Raw genomic sequence first — 16471 nt, forward strand, 5'->3', positions numbered from 1 at the left:
TACAGATACAATTACAGGACAGTTCAAGCTGCCTGGCTCGCTGGCACACAGACAGACAGACAGGCAGACAGACAGACAGACAGATAGATAGATAGATAGACAGACAGACAGACAGTCATGTCAAAAGTAGCTTTATTGGCTTAGCACACAGGAAATTGCAACGGGCAAAGGCAACAAACAACACCCAAGCAAGACGTGAAAATCAATGATGGCAATGCCACACCGATGCCAAATGGGTGTCGCTCCCAGCCCCAAAGTACCAACACCAACAGTGTAGCAACACCATAGCCAACTGTTGTGTGTGTGTGTGTGTGTGTATTTAGATACATATATACAGATGTACAAGGCAATGGGGGCTGCTACCTGTCTCAGATTGTTGTCAGACACGCAGATGGCACTAGCTGCATATATACATACACACTCACACACACACACACACACTAGCATACATACACTTCTAAATACATGTGTCTTACATGCTGGTACACACATATATGCGGTCACACCCACAAATGGCAGCGCCCCATTAAACTAACTGATTAAATTTATGCGCCCTTCGCATACCAAAATTCATACGAAATCTCATTTGAGAAAAGCAAAAAAAAAAGCAAAAAAAATACACCCACAATCAAAATCCAAAACTCGAAATGCAAACAACCCAAATAAGAAGGAAAGAAAATTAGGTGCGTGATGATATTTTGTTTGCAGAATGCGCTGTGCATCGTCTAAGCAACTAAACAACAACTAAATAACGATATAGTCACATCTAAACTAACATAAGGCTTAATGAAAATCATGGTTTAGATAAAACGACAACAATTTCACCAAATACTCAGCACGTTTAGCTGTTGACCTCACGAAACAAATTCATAAGTTCTCATAATCATAACTGAGTCATTAAAGAGAAGAAGTTGTTAGTGCTATCCCTTGGCTTATTGCCTATTGCAGTTAGTACGTTAGCTTTAATGTTTCCCTTGCTTAAGGTCTAACAGGGCTTGACCCATGTCTTAAACTATGCACACTCGCACACTCGGTCACACTCGCACTTGTTGCTCCTTTTGTCTCCTTTTGTCTCCTTTCATCCTCTTCAACTGCCACCACTACTACTACTACTACTATATGCCAGTGGGCGCCATTGTTTGCGGTGGCTCCACAGCCAGCCGCATAGGGCGAAGTACACAGACACAAAAAAAAAAACAACAACAACATTTGAGTCAAGTGGTGTGCATAGCTTAGCTGAGAGATACTCTGCATTTACAATCAAAGTGGATTAAGAGGGATGTGAAATGTTTTCTTTTTTTTTGCTCATCTAATTGACTTCAAAATGCATAATATTATTACAATATTTTGCCCGATTTTGTAATATACAATGCCAGTTGGTTAAGAGGGTATTAGAAACACTTTACTATACTCATGCAGTGGTGGCAGATCTTTGTTGTTGTTGTTGTTGTTGTCGTTATACTTAGTTGCCTCAGCTGCCTCAGCTGCCTTAGCTGCCTTAGCTGCCTTAGCTGCCTTAGCTACCTCAGCTGCCTCAGCTGCCTTAGCTGCCTCAGCTGCCTCAGCTGCCTTAGCTGCCACTTTCAAATGCGTGTAACCCGAGCATCCTTCAAGTATTTTCTAATAAAATGTAAGAAGGCAAACAAAAAAAAATGTATTCAACAATTTGACGGCCAAACAATAATGCAAGAGCCAAAGACACTGACACAAACAGCACAAAGACAAGGAGCAAGCAGCGTAATTGTATGGCTCTTGTGCCACACCACTGCACGTGTCTGTGTATGTGTGTCACGTATTTGGCTTTGATATGCGTAATTATGTGTCTACATGCACGCACACACATATGCACACACATATACAAATACATATGTACATATGTACATATGTACATATGTTTTGTGTGTACATAAGTATAATTATATGGCAGCATTACAATGAGACACGCAACGTCACGTCAAGCATATCAGAAACAGGCTTGTTGCATACGTACATATGTATACGTAATACAGGGTGCCATTCATGCCATTACGTATTTCTAGTTTCTGATCTTGGTGCTCTTGTGGAGAGTATTATATATTTTTGGTGTTGTGACATGTGCAACGAACTTTGAAGGATCCCATTCGTGAGCAGCTTTCCCAACGAAGAGTTTTCAATTGACAAATGTGGAATTTTCAGACTTAGATAAAATATAAATAAAGATTGCTTAAAACGTACTACGTAACATAGAACATAATATTTCGAACTCTGGAATAAATTTCAAATATCAGCAGAGAAGAGTGTGTAATCCTCGAAGAGTCCAAAGCAGTTTCAATTCTATCTTGTGCAGCATGGCACACCCTGTATTTGTGGACGTGTTCTTGCTCGCATTCACATATTGTCTGTGCCTTTGTGGGCGTGTGCTGAAGACAAATGTCATTTCCACGCGACTTCCGCTGACAACAATGTGTCTCTGCTTCTTCGGCTGCTTTCTCTTATTATTTTTCTTCGTCTTCGACTTTGTCTTCGTCTTTTGCTTATTCTCCTACTCGTTGAGCCAGCTGATGTTCCAATGTCCAATGTCTAATGTCCATGGACGCGTGCTACGTGCCACCCTTCGCGTCCAGCAGTTGGTTGCCCCGTTTCGTATACATATTCGTATACAGTGCATACTTTCAGGCTGGTTTACCCATTTCGCTCGCTTGTCATTACTTGGCAGCAGCAATGGCAGCAGCAATGGCAGCAGCAATGGCAGCAGCAATGGCAACAGACAGCAGCAGCAACAGCAACAACAACAACAACAACGAAAACAGTTGTTGTTGATTTGCGTTATTCGTTTGTTATTGTTTTCCATTTTTACAACCATTTTTATGGGCTTTGGGCCTAGATGGGTTTGCTTTCGTATGGAGTAGTAACTATAACAAGTATATATATATATACATATATATATATATATATATATAAATATATACACACACACACACATATGCACATAAACTTTGTTGTGTACATTCATTTAACTTGTTGCTTTGCCATTTCAACTCGCCTGTCTGGCCTGACTTGGGGCCAAACAATTTGAACGCTTTGCCCTGGTGTGCAACAAAGTAATCAAGTCAATCGCTTATGTGCATTTTAAATGGTAACGTCTACAATTTCTTAGCCCTTAACTGTAATTGTGAGTGATATTCCCAGATATTCCACTTCGGTGCGCGCCTTCAAATTCAATTTGCAATTCAAACACTAAAAAGGCAAAATGAATAATTTTCAATTTTGTATTTGTAAATTTTAAATTCAGTTTGAGTTTGATTTAGTTAACATTTCCAGCCAGTTCGTAGTTCTGCTTAAATTAGCCAGCAAACAATTCCATTTGGATATATGTCCTTGAGCTGGCACCAAAATTACATCAGACAGTTTGAGGCTAGTCCTTTGATATGATTTTTTTTTTTTTTAAGTACTTCAAAGTATATAGTTCAAAATTAATTACACTTTTCACAAGGGTTTGGTTTTTTTTTTCATTTTACATTTGCTTACAATTTATTTTTTGTAAAACACTTTGAACATTGAATTAAAACACAATTTGTAGTAAATAATTGAATGAAATACAAACTCAAGAGGCAGAAACGTTAGTTGAAGTACCAAGCCATAAGCCTGTTAAGTTGCCTCGTAATCTGACAATTCGTCAATTCGTTTGTCAACTTCAACATTTTCTAGGACCTGCTGACACACACAACTTTAAATGAGCCTTGGTAATAAGCAGAAAATCATAAAAACAATTTTTAAAAGGACATTAAAACTACAAAAATACAAATTAAAATTGAAAACGATAAGTATTTGATAACGATTTGTGTTTACGATTTTCCTGATGCTCATTAAATTCACACAAAAAAAAAAGAAAGCTTTTCCATTTAAAGAGGCTGCATCAATTTTCGTAATCGCCTGCTGCTGCTGCTTGTGAAGAGTTGTTGCCATCAATTAGAAGCAATCAATCAGTGTGCATAATTGAATTGCGCATTAAGAGCAGGAAAACACACAGCCATATCAAAAGCATCAACAACTCAAAGATTGAGGCAGTCATCACTTCAGGAGTTCAGTTGCCCGAGTCAAAACATCGGCAACGGCAAATGTACATGTAGTTGCAGGTCCAGGCTTAGGTCTCTGATCCATTACCAATTCTAGCTGCCAGCTTGCCACGCCCACGCCCACGCCAACATGTCATCTGTCATGTGATATGCCGCATGCCGCATGCGGCATGTGTGTTTACATTTACAGCTGGCCATTAATTGCTACGTTTTGGGTTTGTCGTCTTCATATCGGATTGATTGAAGCTATTTTTGTTTTGCCCTTCTCTCCATCAATCAATATAAAAACAACTTTGATTGCTTTAGTTGAGAGTGCTTCACCCTAATATAAATTCGTTATAAAAGGAAGCAAACGTATCAAATTTGCTATCTCTGGCTCTAGGCTAATCAGGTATACATATATATATATATATATATATATATATATATGAATGTGTACCCAGCTTGGCGATATTAGCATCTGCCTGTTGCATATAATATTTGCGGGATACGGTTACCACGTTACCGCCATATGATGTGGCCTTAAGCTGTTCATTTCGTGCCACCTTAACAAATTGTGTTCACCTGCTACAACCACTGCCGTTGCCTTCCCCGGCTTAAATATCTAAATGCTCCCTGGGGCGCCGCTCAACGCAGGAATATGTAAAGTGCCATTGTGACTCACATAAGACTGAAGTGCAGCTCAGGCACTTGCCATAAGGCGTATGGCCATTATACATACAGAGCTCATATAAGTGCTCGCATTTATGTTGAATATGTTAATAAGCTTGGCCAGAGCCAACGCGACAAATTTCATTATTCCGAAAAAAAAATATATATATATAAATATAAATCCACTTTTTCCAAATAATCTCGAGCAATATTTCTTAAATATTTCTTAATGCTAGCTAAAAAAAAACAAAAATATTATATAACATAAACTTAAGCTATTCTTCTGTATGCTCAAAGGGGATCTGAGCTGGTAGCCAGTTGACTTCATCCTTTGTAATAAAGTGTGCACAAATAAATGACAGTTGTTGTGTTGTTGTGTCTATGTTTCGATGTGCGCACATTAATCAATAATAACAAATATAATAACTGCGAGCGAGACGACTTAAAAAGTAATCAATTTGACGCAGCATAGCTCGAATTACACTTTTCTTATCACGCATACGCAGCGTTGGGCCGCCAATAATTTGGAAAGTCACATAGATATAAATGTATATATGTATATATATATATACTCGTATTTGGAATACCATCAGTGCGCAGCGAATTGCAGCAGACCCCTCAAATTATTTGCCATCAAATTGTATTGATTTATTAATGTCGCTCATCTTTCGACAGTTGCCATCAAGTTGCCAATGTTATCCATGAGCGTATCCATATCGAATGGTTGACACACATCGGATCACATTAATTTTGAAAATGTCTCAATAAAAATCAATATCAAATATATATGTTTTGTGCTTTATGGCTTTATCAAGCCCTCGTCACTCTGGTGATGAAAATAAAGATTGTCAACCAATTTACATCCACTGGCTGTCTGCACAACATTTGTGCCAAACATACGTACGTATTCATGCATGTGATATATTAAAAACAAAAACTTTATATATGTTTTACATATTCGGGAAGTATTAAATTAACAGCTTTTAAATCTGGCACATAAGCTTTGACCAAAATTGAATAAAATTGATGAAGTTTTGAATGATGCCGGATTAGAAAATATGTTTTTATTTTTTTTGTGAATGTGAAAGAGTTGGCTTAAATTGGAATTAGTTTTGCTTAAACAACAGTCTGATCGGTTTCGAATGCAGTTTATTACTTTACAAAAAGATGAGTACTGACAAAGCTTATCAATACTGTATCAAGTTTGGCATCGTACTTGATTATTTGCATACCCTTGCAGAAAGTATTCTGATATTGACGTGAGATTTGGAAGATACTGTAAATAAAAAAAGAAATACATATTTATGGGATAACTATATTAAATTTGTGCAATATGTATAATCGTTGGAAAGCTAAGCAAATTCTCTGAGAGCACATTAAGTCCGATCTACAAGCATATGTAATATTCAATATGCGTTCTTCTTCAGCTCTCAGTTTCTAAGCTCTCTGCTTGATTTTCAAGTGAGCCTTTTATCTGGCTCTGTGTCTGTTCAAAAATTGTGCAAATAGTTGTGCATACCGCTTGATTTGCACACCTGAATGTGTGCTTCAAATAATAGATTCGCCAAATTGTTGTCGTTCTTGTTACTGTTGTTGTTGATGCCAAGTTGTTGAACCCCACATACCTGAGTTGAGTTGGTGTTGCCAATTGTTTTTTTTGGCTAACACGTCGCCTTCCGTATCTATGGGAACTCTGACAGTGTTTGGTTGCTTGCCTGCCAACAAGTTTTCAGATTTTCAACATCAGCTCTCTCTGTCTCTTTCTCTCTGTCTCTCTCTCTCTCTCTGTCTCTCTCGTAAAATAATTTGATTTATATATGTTTGCCCGGAGTTTAAAAAACTTATTCAAAGTATTCGTTCTGTTGTGGCACTGGGAATGAACCAAAATACTCCTCTTGATAGCGAGAACATTGAAGTACAGCTTCTCTTTCGGGTCAGTCTGTGATAGAAGCCGGGCTAACAGGTGAATGACCAACAGAGACTTTAGCTTCTAATTGGCATCCACATTGCGTTGCCGCCGCGGTTGAGCTGTCAACGATGATGGCAATCCTGGCTGGTCCATCCAACCATTCAACATCAAGTTCATTATGTGGGTCAGTTTGTGCAGCTGTCGAGCAAACTAGTACATATATCCTTAGTCAGCATTCACATGGCATGTGCAACTCACATTCAGTTGGGCAACAAGGCATTCCCTTGCAGCATACTTTGCAGCTCTGCTGCTGGCATGTTTTTAACAACACTCAAAGCGAGTATTATAGTGCTTCAGCAGGGTAAGCGAGCAAATTCCACAACAGAGGTATAAGTTTTGTTTCATTTCAAAAAGTTTGTTTGAATTTGTATCTGTGTATTTTACTTTGTGTGTTTTTATTGTATTTTTTTGCTGGCTATTTTTGATGATGATGTGCAATTGAATATGGCAATTTCAAAGAAGTTGACAATATTAAAAATAAAACTACTTCATTTTCTACTCAAATTCTATTCAGATATTTTTTAAGTTATACTATTATGCTACATTTGAAGGAGTTTCTATATTTTATAAGAAAATTAAACGCACGTCTTTGTCTATCTTCGATTTATACTTATTGTGTGTAATATTTCATTGCTATTTAATGATTTCTCGATGATTTCAATTACGTATTAACGCTTTAAATAAACTTAGTTAGTAATGAAATATTTTCATTTGCTTTTATCATTGCAGGCCAAGAGCGAATAACGTGCAACGGAGTGATGCCGCAAATTGTAGCTGTAGTACCCGTAGATTAAGTGGGCGTGGCTGCATTCATGATGCGACTGGCGAAGTTGACGCACAGCTTTACGCTCAAAAATGCAGCGCAAAAGTGCACGGATCAATCACACGTCAAGGTTCACAAAGGGAGGGGGCGGCAGTGAATGGGGGCAGGGAATAAATACCATTTGGGAATCCGACAGGCAGGCGGGGGGGCGCAGGCGACTTGACGTGATCAACTCTAAATCAACTCTCTCATTTCCCCAATGTCTCCCATCAACACTGGAAGAAAAACATGCCCTAGAATTTAGAAAATCCCATTTAAAATTTTACACAAAAGTTACACAACGAAATGCAAATCTTTTTTCCTACAATTTGTGGAAGTCTGATAAAAAATACAAGAATCAAATACAATTCTAAATTTGTGAATTAAATACTTCGAATCTTAAAAAAATAATTGCATTAAACAAAAATTTGTTCGATTCACAAAGGCACATTCTGAATAAGAAAATAAGAAACATTTTTGGGGATTTTCTAAAGTCTAGGGAGTATATACATATATATATATATATATAATATATATATATATATTATTTGTGCGACTGTATTTGAGTTTAATATTGTTATATATTTTGTTGCGCACAGCGTCACGGCAGCAGCAGCAGCAACGGTGCGGGGCAGAGCATTAACGGCCTGGCGGCCACAGCGACAGCAGCAACGAGGGGCAGCAGCAGCAGTGGCAACACCAGCTACACCAGCAACAGCAACAACAGCAACAGCAAGCGCAAGTCAAAGCCAAGGACAAAGTGTTTCGGTGGCACAGTGTTTCGCTGTTGCCTACCTTGTCGCGGGGGCGGCTCCGCAGCCCCCGCCACAAGTCCGCCCCAAACACCCGCGCAGACACCGGACGAACTAAAGCCCAAGACGCAGATAAAAATTGATTCGCAGACACGCAACGAGCACAAGCAACAACAAGAGCAACAAAAATATCAACTACAGCAACAGTTGGATAACGAATTGGAAACGTGTGCCCCGGGGGAGAAAAAACACTCGCTGGCCGATACGATTGGCACATCGGTTACCACACCCATATCCCTAAAGACGCTCATAAACGACGTCGACGAGGACTTGGAGCAGCATCTAAGCGCCGCTGATATAGCAGCCGCCAGTTTAGCCAGCGGCTTGGTGGCTAGACGCGCTGAACCCGAAACACTCAGTGACGCAAGCGTCTCACCCACCGTGGTGGTGCTGCAGCTGTCCAACACATTGACAGCTAGCACAGCGCCCAGCCTAACGCTGCCAACAGACGTTGAAGAAGGCATCGCGAACAGCAGTCTAACGACAGCAGCAGCAGGCACAGCAACCCTGTTGTCGACAATCGCCAGTAGCGTCTCCCCAACGTCGCCGTCGCCCAGCGGCATTTACAGTGTCAATCAGCAGCCAAGCGGCAGCAATAGCAGCAACAGCAGCAGTAGCGGCGGCGGCGGCGCTGCTGGAGCACCAGCAGGATCACCGGCAGGTACAGCAACAGCAGCAGCATCAGGTGCAGCAGCAGCAGCAGCAGCACAGCGTTGCAGCTGTCAGCCGCAGACTTCACCTCTGCCCCATATCAAAGAAGAAGAGGAATCTGAGCAGCAACAACAACAGCACGCAAACAATCGCCAGCCATCAAATACGAACAGTAGCAACAGTAAGGACAAGAGCAGTCCCATCAAGGGTTTTGAGGAACCTCTGCCACCCATTACCATTGCTGGCGGCGGCTATTGCGGCAGCTGCGAGAGCGTGCATCACTCGTCGGGCACCTCATCCTCGGCCACAGGCGTCGGCGTCGGCGGCGGCGGCGGCGGCAGTTCGACGCAGCAAGAATACGTGGGCGCCTCGACGCCATCGCCACGCATCAAATTAAAGTTTCGCAAGCCGCACAAATCGTGCTGGTCGCGTATTGTACTCGCACCCATTGGCGGCACCGGCGGCACTGGTTCCTCGTCGGCAACGGTCATTGGCAGCAATTCGAACGAGACTTTAGCGTCGAGTGGCGGCAGCAGTACCGGCAACACAAATACCAATAACAGCAGCAGCATCAGCGTTGCTGCCCATCATCGCTTGGCCTCATCTTCCGCATCGGCTCTAGCCTCGCATCCCAGCAACTCGCAGCTGTTGCCCACCAGCAAAATGCAGGCCGAACAGGGATCTATTGGTGATCTGCAAAAGTATCACAGTCGCTACCTGAAGAATCGTCGTCACACCCTGGCCAATGTTCGGTGAGTAGCCAAACAATTTCCACATTTGATGATATATTATTTGGCAAGAAATGCCATCATTTTAAATAGTGAAGCTTTCTTAATTTGTTACCCCAATATTTAAAATAAAACATTTTTATCGATAAATGTATCTGTTTTGCGACATATTGATGAAAATCGATAGCAAGCAAAAAGTAAAGTTATTAAAAAAGTAAAACTTTCTTTCTTATTGTATGCTGATCATCTCTAAATATGGCATTACAATCGATTAGGAAACAGGAACAAGTTTAATCATATAATCATATTTTTAACAGTATATATTTTCAGTCGTGTATGCCCTATGATAGCTAAAGTCAGGATAGGGTTCAGGGTATCTCCCAAGCGATTGAAATCAGTAGGGGGTCCAAATTAAATTTCGCAATTTTGGTTGGTCTTGGATTTTGTAACTGAGATAGGTCGGCTAGCAAGTGGAGTCAGTCTTATTTTATTTTCTTAAGTTATTAAGATTAAATCCTTTTTTTCCTGTTCATACTTAGGATGTTAACATTAATTAATTTGAGAAGAATTTGTTGATGAATTTCGAGCGAAAATTGTATGTCGAAAATCAAACGTAGTGTTATGTTAGAGGTCAAACAATGATAGACAGGATATTGCTAGTAAAAATCGACTTAGTTCTGACAAATTGCTGTCAGTGATGAAGCGCTTAATTTCGGCGATTTTCAAGACATAATTTCCAAGTTCAATAAACAATCAACTGGCTGTTTATGAAAGCCCACAGTTATACAATACTACCGGAATTTTGTGATGTTGCTAGCGTTTGACATTGTGTTGGTTTTTGGCCTTAATATTGACTTTGAACTGCTCGCTGCTCAGCTGCTGTTAAAAAAATAAAAACAATGAAAATGGAGATTAAAAAAGAGCATAAGAAGCGGGACAAAGAAAGCCAAAACACTGGCAACCGACATGAAAATAAACGGTAGACAAACAAACGCCAAAATACAATACTTTTATTTGTCAATATTTATACAAATGCGGTGCAATATTTATAAATTGCTTAGATCCAAACTTGATTAGTGGCAGGTGAACGCATTCCAGCTGTACGCATTTCAATATGGATTACGTGGCGTATGCTCAACTGACAACAACTGCACTCAAAAGTTGTGGCCTGCAGCAGTAACCAGCCATGGAGCCAGCCAATTGGCGCAACTTACAATGAAATCAATTAGCATTAAGTCGACTGACTTAATCAAGTCAGAAAAGTTAAGTGACAAAAACTTTTCTGCCAGAAGATACGCAAATGAAAAACAGTAGAAAAGAAAACTTTCCCCGGCGCAGACCACAGCTGAAAGCTATAAACTTATAGACCATAAAGCATTTTTACCCTGTTGATGCAAGTCTGCTTGGATTGCAAATCGAATATGCATAACTGAATAGGTTTGCCCAACAAATGAACTCAATTGTGAGCTGACTAAATATGTGCATAATGCTTGTCAAGGACTCGTAAATAGATTAATCATTATATTACTATACTTGTTGTTACTTTATTATTATTATTCTTCACTTTTGAGCAGATGAAATGATATAGTTGCCTTAAATTATCCATAAGACACTTAACAAAACTATATCTTTGAACTCTTTATTTACTTTATTCTTATACCTTGATACCGAAGCACTTAGATATTGGAACATATACTGGTCTGTGCCCGCGTCAGATTGGAGTGCTATGTCCACTAGGGGGTTGGGAAATCGATAAAATCGATGTTCGCAAATCGATAAAGCCACATATCTCTCACAAAGATCGCTACGATAAAAGCCAGTATCTCTCGCAATTTAGGAGCTACAGTTATCAAACTTGGAAAGAAGATTACTAGAAACTTTCTTGATCTTGGTCAGCTTGGTATACTGTGGGATTGGGTTAGGTCAGCCTACTCTGCCTAGACTTAAAGCAGGAAAGGGGAATCTTAGGATCTTGGATGGTCTTTGAACTCACAGCTGCTGATGGAGAATTTTAGACTGCTGAGGCTGATTTTAAGCTACAGGTCCATGAACAACTGGGTGTGGTTCATAAGCTGCCGAAAAAGCATTTTACTGCAAATTCTGCTCACATTAAAAAGCTATTTCACTTGTTATTTCAAACTTGTTTTTAACTTTAAGAAAAAGTGGAAGAAAGGAAGTAGTCAGTTGTTGCGTGTGGTGCTTTGCATTTATTACTGTTTAACCGCGTCTTTGATTATTCACGCGACGAAAGATGGCTGGCAGCAATCTGTTAATGTTACGCCTGTTGTTGTTGTTGGGTCTGTTGTTGCGTCTGTTGGGATTGCGTCTGTTGCGGTTGTTGCGGCGTCTGTTGGCACGTATTCTGTTGTTGCGCCTACGTCTACGTTGCCTGCGCTTGTTGTTTCGCCTGCGATTTTTGCCTGGTTGGTTGGGTTTTGGTTTTGGGGTATCCTGCCCATCGTCAATGTCGGTGTCATCTTCAGGGTCAGTGTCAACGTCGGTGTCTGAGCCGTCGTCGGTGCCGTCGTCGGTGCCGTCGTCAGCGCCATCGTCGGCGCCATCATCAGCGCCATCACCAGCACCATCACCAGCGCCATCACCAGCGCCATCACCAGCTCCATCATCAGCACCATCATCAGCGCCATCATCAGCTCCATCATCAGCGCCATCATCAGCGCCATCATCAGCTCCATCATCAGCGCCATCATCGGCGCCGTCGTCGGCCCCATCATCAGCGCCATCATCGGCGCCGTCGTCGGCGCCATCATCAGCGCCATCATCAGCGCCAGTATCAGCGCCAGTATCAGCGCCAGTATCAGTTCCATCGTCGTCGCCTTCTGCGGCCATGGATAGCGATACCCATAGGCAGAGGCAGGCCAGGAGAATGAAACGTGAGCTTAACTTCATGATGTGTTGCCTGTTTCGAATGTCAACTCTATTTTGCCAATACTGCTGATTCTGTAGCCACTTTTATAGTCAGTGCTGTCTTAGAGGCCAAGCATTAAACATTTGCTGTATGGTAGACTTCTTATTTGATCAACTTGTGATATCAAAATATGTCGAATAGAACAATAGACAATGAAATTGCATATAGAAAAACTCCGCTCAAGTGATGAAAATAATCACATTTGTGTGTTTAGAACTGACAGCTGTGCAGCTTCGTTCAGCTCCCCGCAAATACAAATAGCAAGAACAATAATCTAATAGTCGCAAGTGAAGCCATGCCAAATTCATGCAAAATATAATATAACCAAAAACAAATTCACATTGTTTTTCCAAATGTTTCTTAAATATTCGCTTTGCGTCATCCAACCAAAAAAAAAAATAAAAAAATAGTGCGTCACCAAAACTTAGATTGAAAAAGTATTATGATATTACTGGAGTAAGAGTAATAATTTGATTTTGATCAAGATGATCAGGGTTTGAAGGTTGTATTTGTAAAACTAAGTCAAGATGGTTAAAAACAAAAACAAAACTCAGCATTTGATCGATAATTTTTAGGTCAAATTCGGTCCGTTTGGAAGCATCAGGTTTTTCCTTTCACATCATAACTATTCCACTTATCCAATGACCCTTGTGAACAAATGATCAGGTCAGTCGTCATGCTGCATAATATCGGTCATAGTATATTAATAACAAGCCTATGCACCATCTGCCATTAAGTAAACTTGCCAAAAATGGAAACAGACCTTCATAGGTCACTGCCTGTGGATGTAAACAATTGTACGTAAGTCCACTTGCATCTGACTCTCAATGCCCCCAGCATGGGCAAAATAACCTGAAGAGCACCACAAACTGGATGTATTTATACATATTCGAAATGTGCAGCTTGCAGGCGAATTGCCCGGCCTGCAGCGACTATATAAAATGTTGCATCCCCAGTAAAAGCAGCAACACAGCTACCCCAACAGCACTACAATGCGCATCCTCTGGCTGCTTGGCTTGCTTTCTGCCCTGATATTGGCTCCGTGCTCAGCCAATCCTGCCTGTGAGTGCACAAGCACTACCACAATACCAACAACGACGACGACAATACCAACAACAACACCAACGCCAACGTGTCCACCAACAACACCAACGCCAACGTGTCCACCAACAACACCAACGCCAACGTGTCCAACAACAACACCAACGCCAACGTGTCCAACAACAAGACCAACGTGTCCAACAAAGACGACGACAATACCAACAACAACACCTACAACAACACCAACAACAACACCAACACACACACCAACAACAACACCAACAACGACACCTACAACCACACCAACGACAACACCAACGACAACACCAACAACAACACCAACAACGACGCCAACAACAACATCTACAACAACACCAACGACAACACCAACAACAACACCTACAACAACACCTACAACAACACCTACAACAACACCTCAACAACACCAACAACAACACCAACAACAACACCTACAACAACACCAACAACAACACCTACAACCACACCAACGACAACACCTACAACAACACCAACAACAACACCAACAACAACACCTACAACAACACCTACAACAACACCTCACCAACACCTACAACAACACCAACAACAACACCTACAACAACACCAACAACAACACCTACAACCACACCAACAACAACACCAACAACAACACGAACAACAACACCTACAACAACGCCAACGACAACACCAACAACAACACCAACAACAACACCTACAACAACACCAACGACAACACCAACAACAACACCAACAACAACACCTACAACGACACCAACAACGACACCAACGACTACGACGAGGACAATACCAACAACAACACCTACAACAACACCAACGACAACACCAACAACAACGACGAGGAGACTACCAACAACAACATCAACGACAACGTATCAAACATCATCGAGGCGACCACCGACAACACTAACGCATCGCACACGGAGATTACACCATAAAGCGGCACCAACGCGCCGAACAACAACGAGATCACAGCCTAAAACAACACCAAAGTGTCGAACAACAACGAGATCACAGCCTAAAACAACACCAAAGTGTCGAACAACAACGAGATCACAGCCTAAAACAACACCAAAGTGTCGAACAACAACGAGACCACAGCCTAAAACAACACCAAAGGGTCGAGCAACAACGAGATCACAGCCTAAAACAACACCAAAGTGTCGAGCAACAACGAGACCACAGCCTAAAACAACACCAAAGTGTCGAGCAACAAAGAGACCACAGCCTAAAACAACACCAAAGTGTCGAGCAACAACGAGACCACAACCTAAAGCAGCACCAACGTGTCGAACAAAAACGAGATCACAACCTAAAGCAGCACCAAAGTGTCCAGCACCAAAGTGTCCAGCACCAACGAGAGCGGGTTCAACCACAGCGAGAAGGAGCCACGCGATAAAACTAACGAAACTCATACCTAACCTACCTAAACCTAAAAAACCCAAAGCAACCAATTGCCATTCAAAATTGACAAAAACCTGTAAGCCACCTCCAACACCGATAAAATGTAAGCAACCCAAACCCAGGCCACATCCAAAGCGACATTCTAAGCCCACCAAAAAACATGCGTCCAAAACAAGGAACCCTCCTAAAAATCGAAATCCGAAAGCAAATCACTGCATAATTTCTAACCTGTTATAGGGACTTAAACTGTCACCGCTGAATTGGAAATCGTTATTGAAAACCGTCTTAGAATTATTTGTTATTATTACGTTTGATTTAATTGTTGTGTAGTTGTTAAATTGCTTTAAATGGTTTTGGTTGCACCTTGTTGATACAGATATATATATATATAATTGCAAACGATTTTTGTTGATTTTTTTGAAACTTTGTCCAGCAATCGTGAAAGAAATTTTAAAAGTTGTACAGATTTCAATCTTAGAAAGTTATGGATTGGATATTTAGGCTTTTCGTTTTCTTTAAGACTACTTGGGATGACGGCGCATATGTCGAACGGTTCTATACTTATATATATATATCGACGCATTTAATCTTTGACATTCCTTCTTGTTGTTGTTATTGCTTTTTTTGCATAACATTCCAAGTGTTTGTGCAGTTGCGCAACTTGGAGTCTGAGTCTGTTGTCTGCGGAAGTCTGCCGTCCCATATGCGATTTCGAATTCAATCAATTTTCACGCCCAATTGGAGTCGTCAAGCGAACAATATGCACTCTGAATAATGCGTGGACAATTTGATTTACATAATTCCCATTGATGGCAATCAACTGTTGCGCATTCTCCCACCCTCTTTGCAGCCCAGCCTTATCGGAATCCTAACCCAAGTTGGAGCTCGATTGCACCCAACTCGAACCCTTTTTTCGAAGCACTTTTGTCACATTTCCGCTAAGCTGCTCTGAGGTCTGCCTTATTCCTTATTCCATATTCCAATACCACACCACACCATACCACAATGCACCCCCTTCCCACTTTCCACATCCCCCTCACCCTTTCCCCACCTTCGCTCAAGCAGCGTTTTTGCTCGGCTCATTTGGGGTCCTTGACAATAATTTACGCTTGAATGACGCTTCGTTATTGCTAGTCATTGAACTTTAGCAAATGTGGGCGTGTATCATCGATGGGCGTGTGAGTGTGTGGGTATCTGTCCATGTAAGTGTGAATGTGAACGTGCATGTGTATGTATGTGTGTGTGTGTGTGTGCTGCTGCTGGACAAGTCGGGCTTTAATCCGATGCGAGCGAATAAGTATTTGGCTTGTATTTATAGCTGCACCTTCTGATGGCTTCTTCGATTTTCCCAGCGCAAAAATAACTTTTGCGTTTAATCAATAAAAAAATAAAA

The 16471-nt window shown here is 41.1% G+C and overlaps 1 protein-coding gene across 3 annotated transcripts in view; it reads left to right on the plus strand.

Annotated features, from left to right (window-relative positions):
• The first annotated feature begins 7475 nt into the window (after positions 1-7475).
• Positions 7476-16471, plus strand: part of LOC6565661 (cAMP-specific 3',5'-cyclic phosphodiesterase) — a 117185-nt gene continuing 108189 nt past the window's right edge. For all 3 annotated transcript variants that reach the window (XM_043216281.1, XM_043216282.1, XM_043216283.1), the window contains exons 1-2: positions 7476-7568; positions 8077-9692. In XM_043216281.1, the coding sequence (XP_043072216.1) occupies positions 7488-7568; positions 8077-9692 (1697 nt within the window). In that variant the 5' untranslated portion in view covers positions 7476-7487. The remainder of the gene's footprint in view (positions 7569-8076; positions 9693-16471) is intronic.

Source organism: Drosophila grimshawi, unplaced genomic scaffold (assembly GCF_018153295.1).
Source record: "Drosophila grimshawi isolate 15287-2541.00 unplaced genomic scaffold, ASM1815329v1 contig_848, whole genome shotgun sequence".
Lineage (NCBI taxonomy): Eukaryota > Metazoa > Arthropoda > Insecta > Diptera > Drosophilidae > Drosophila > Drosophila grimshawi.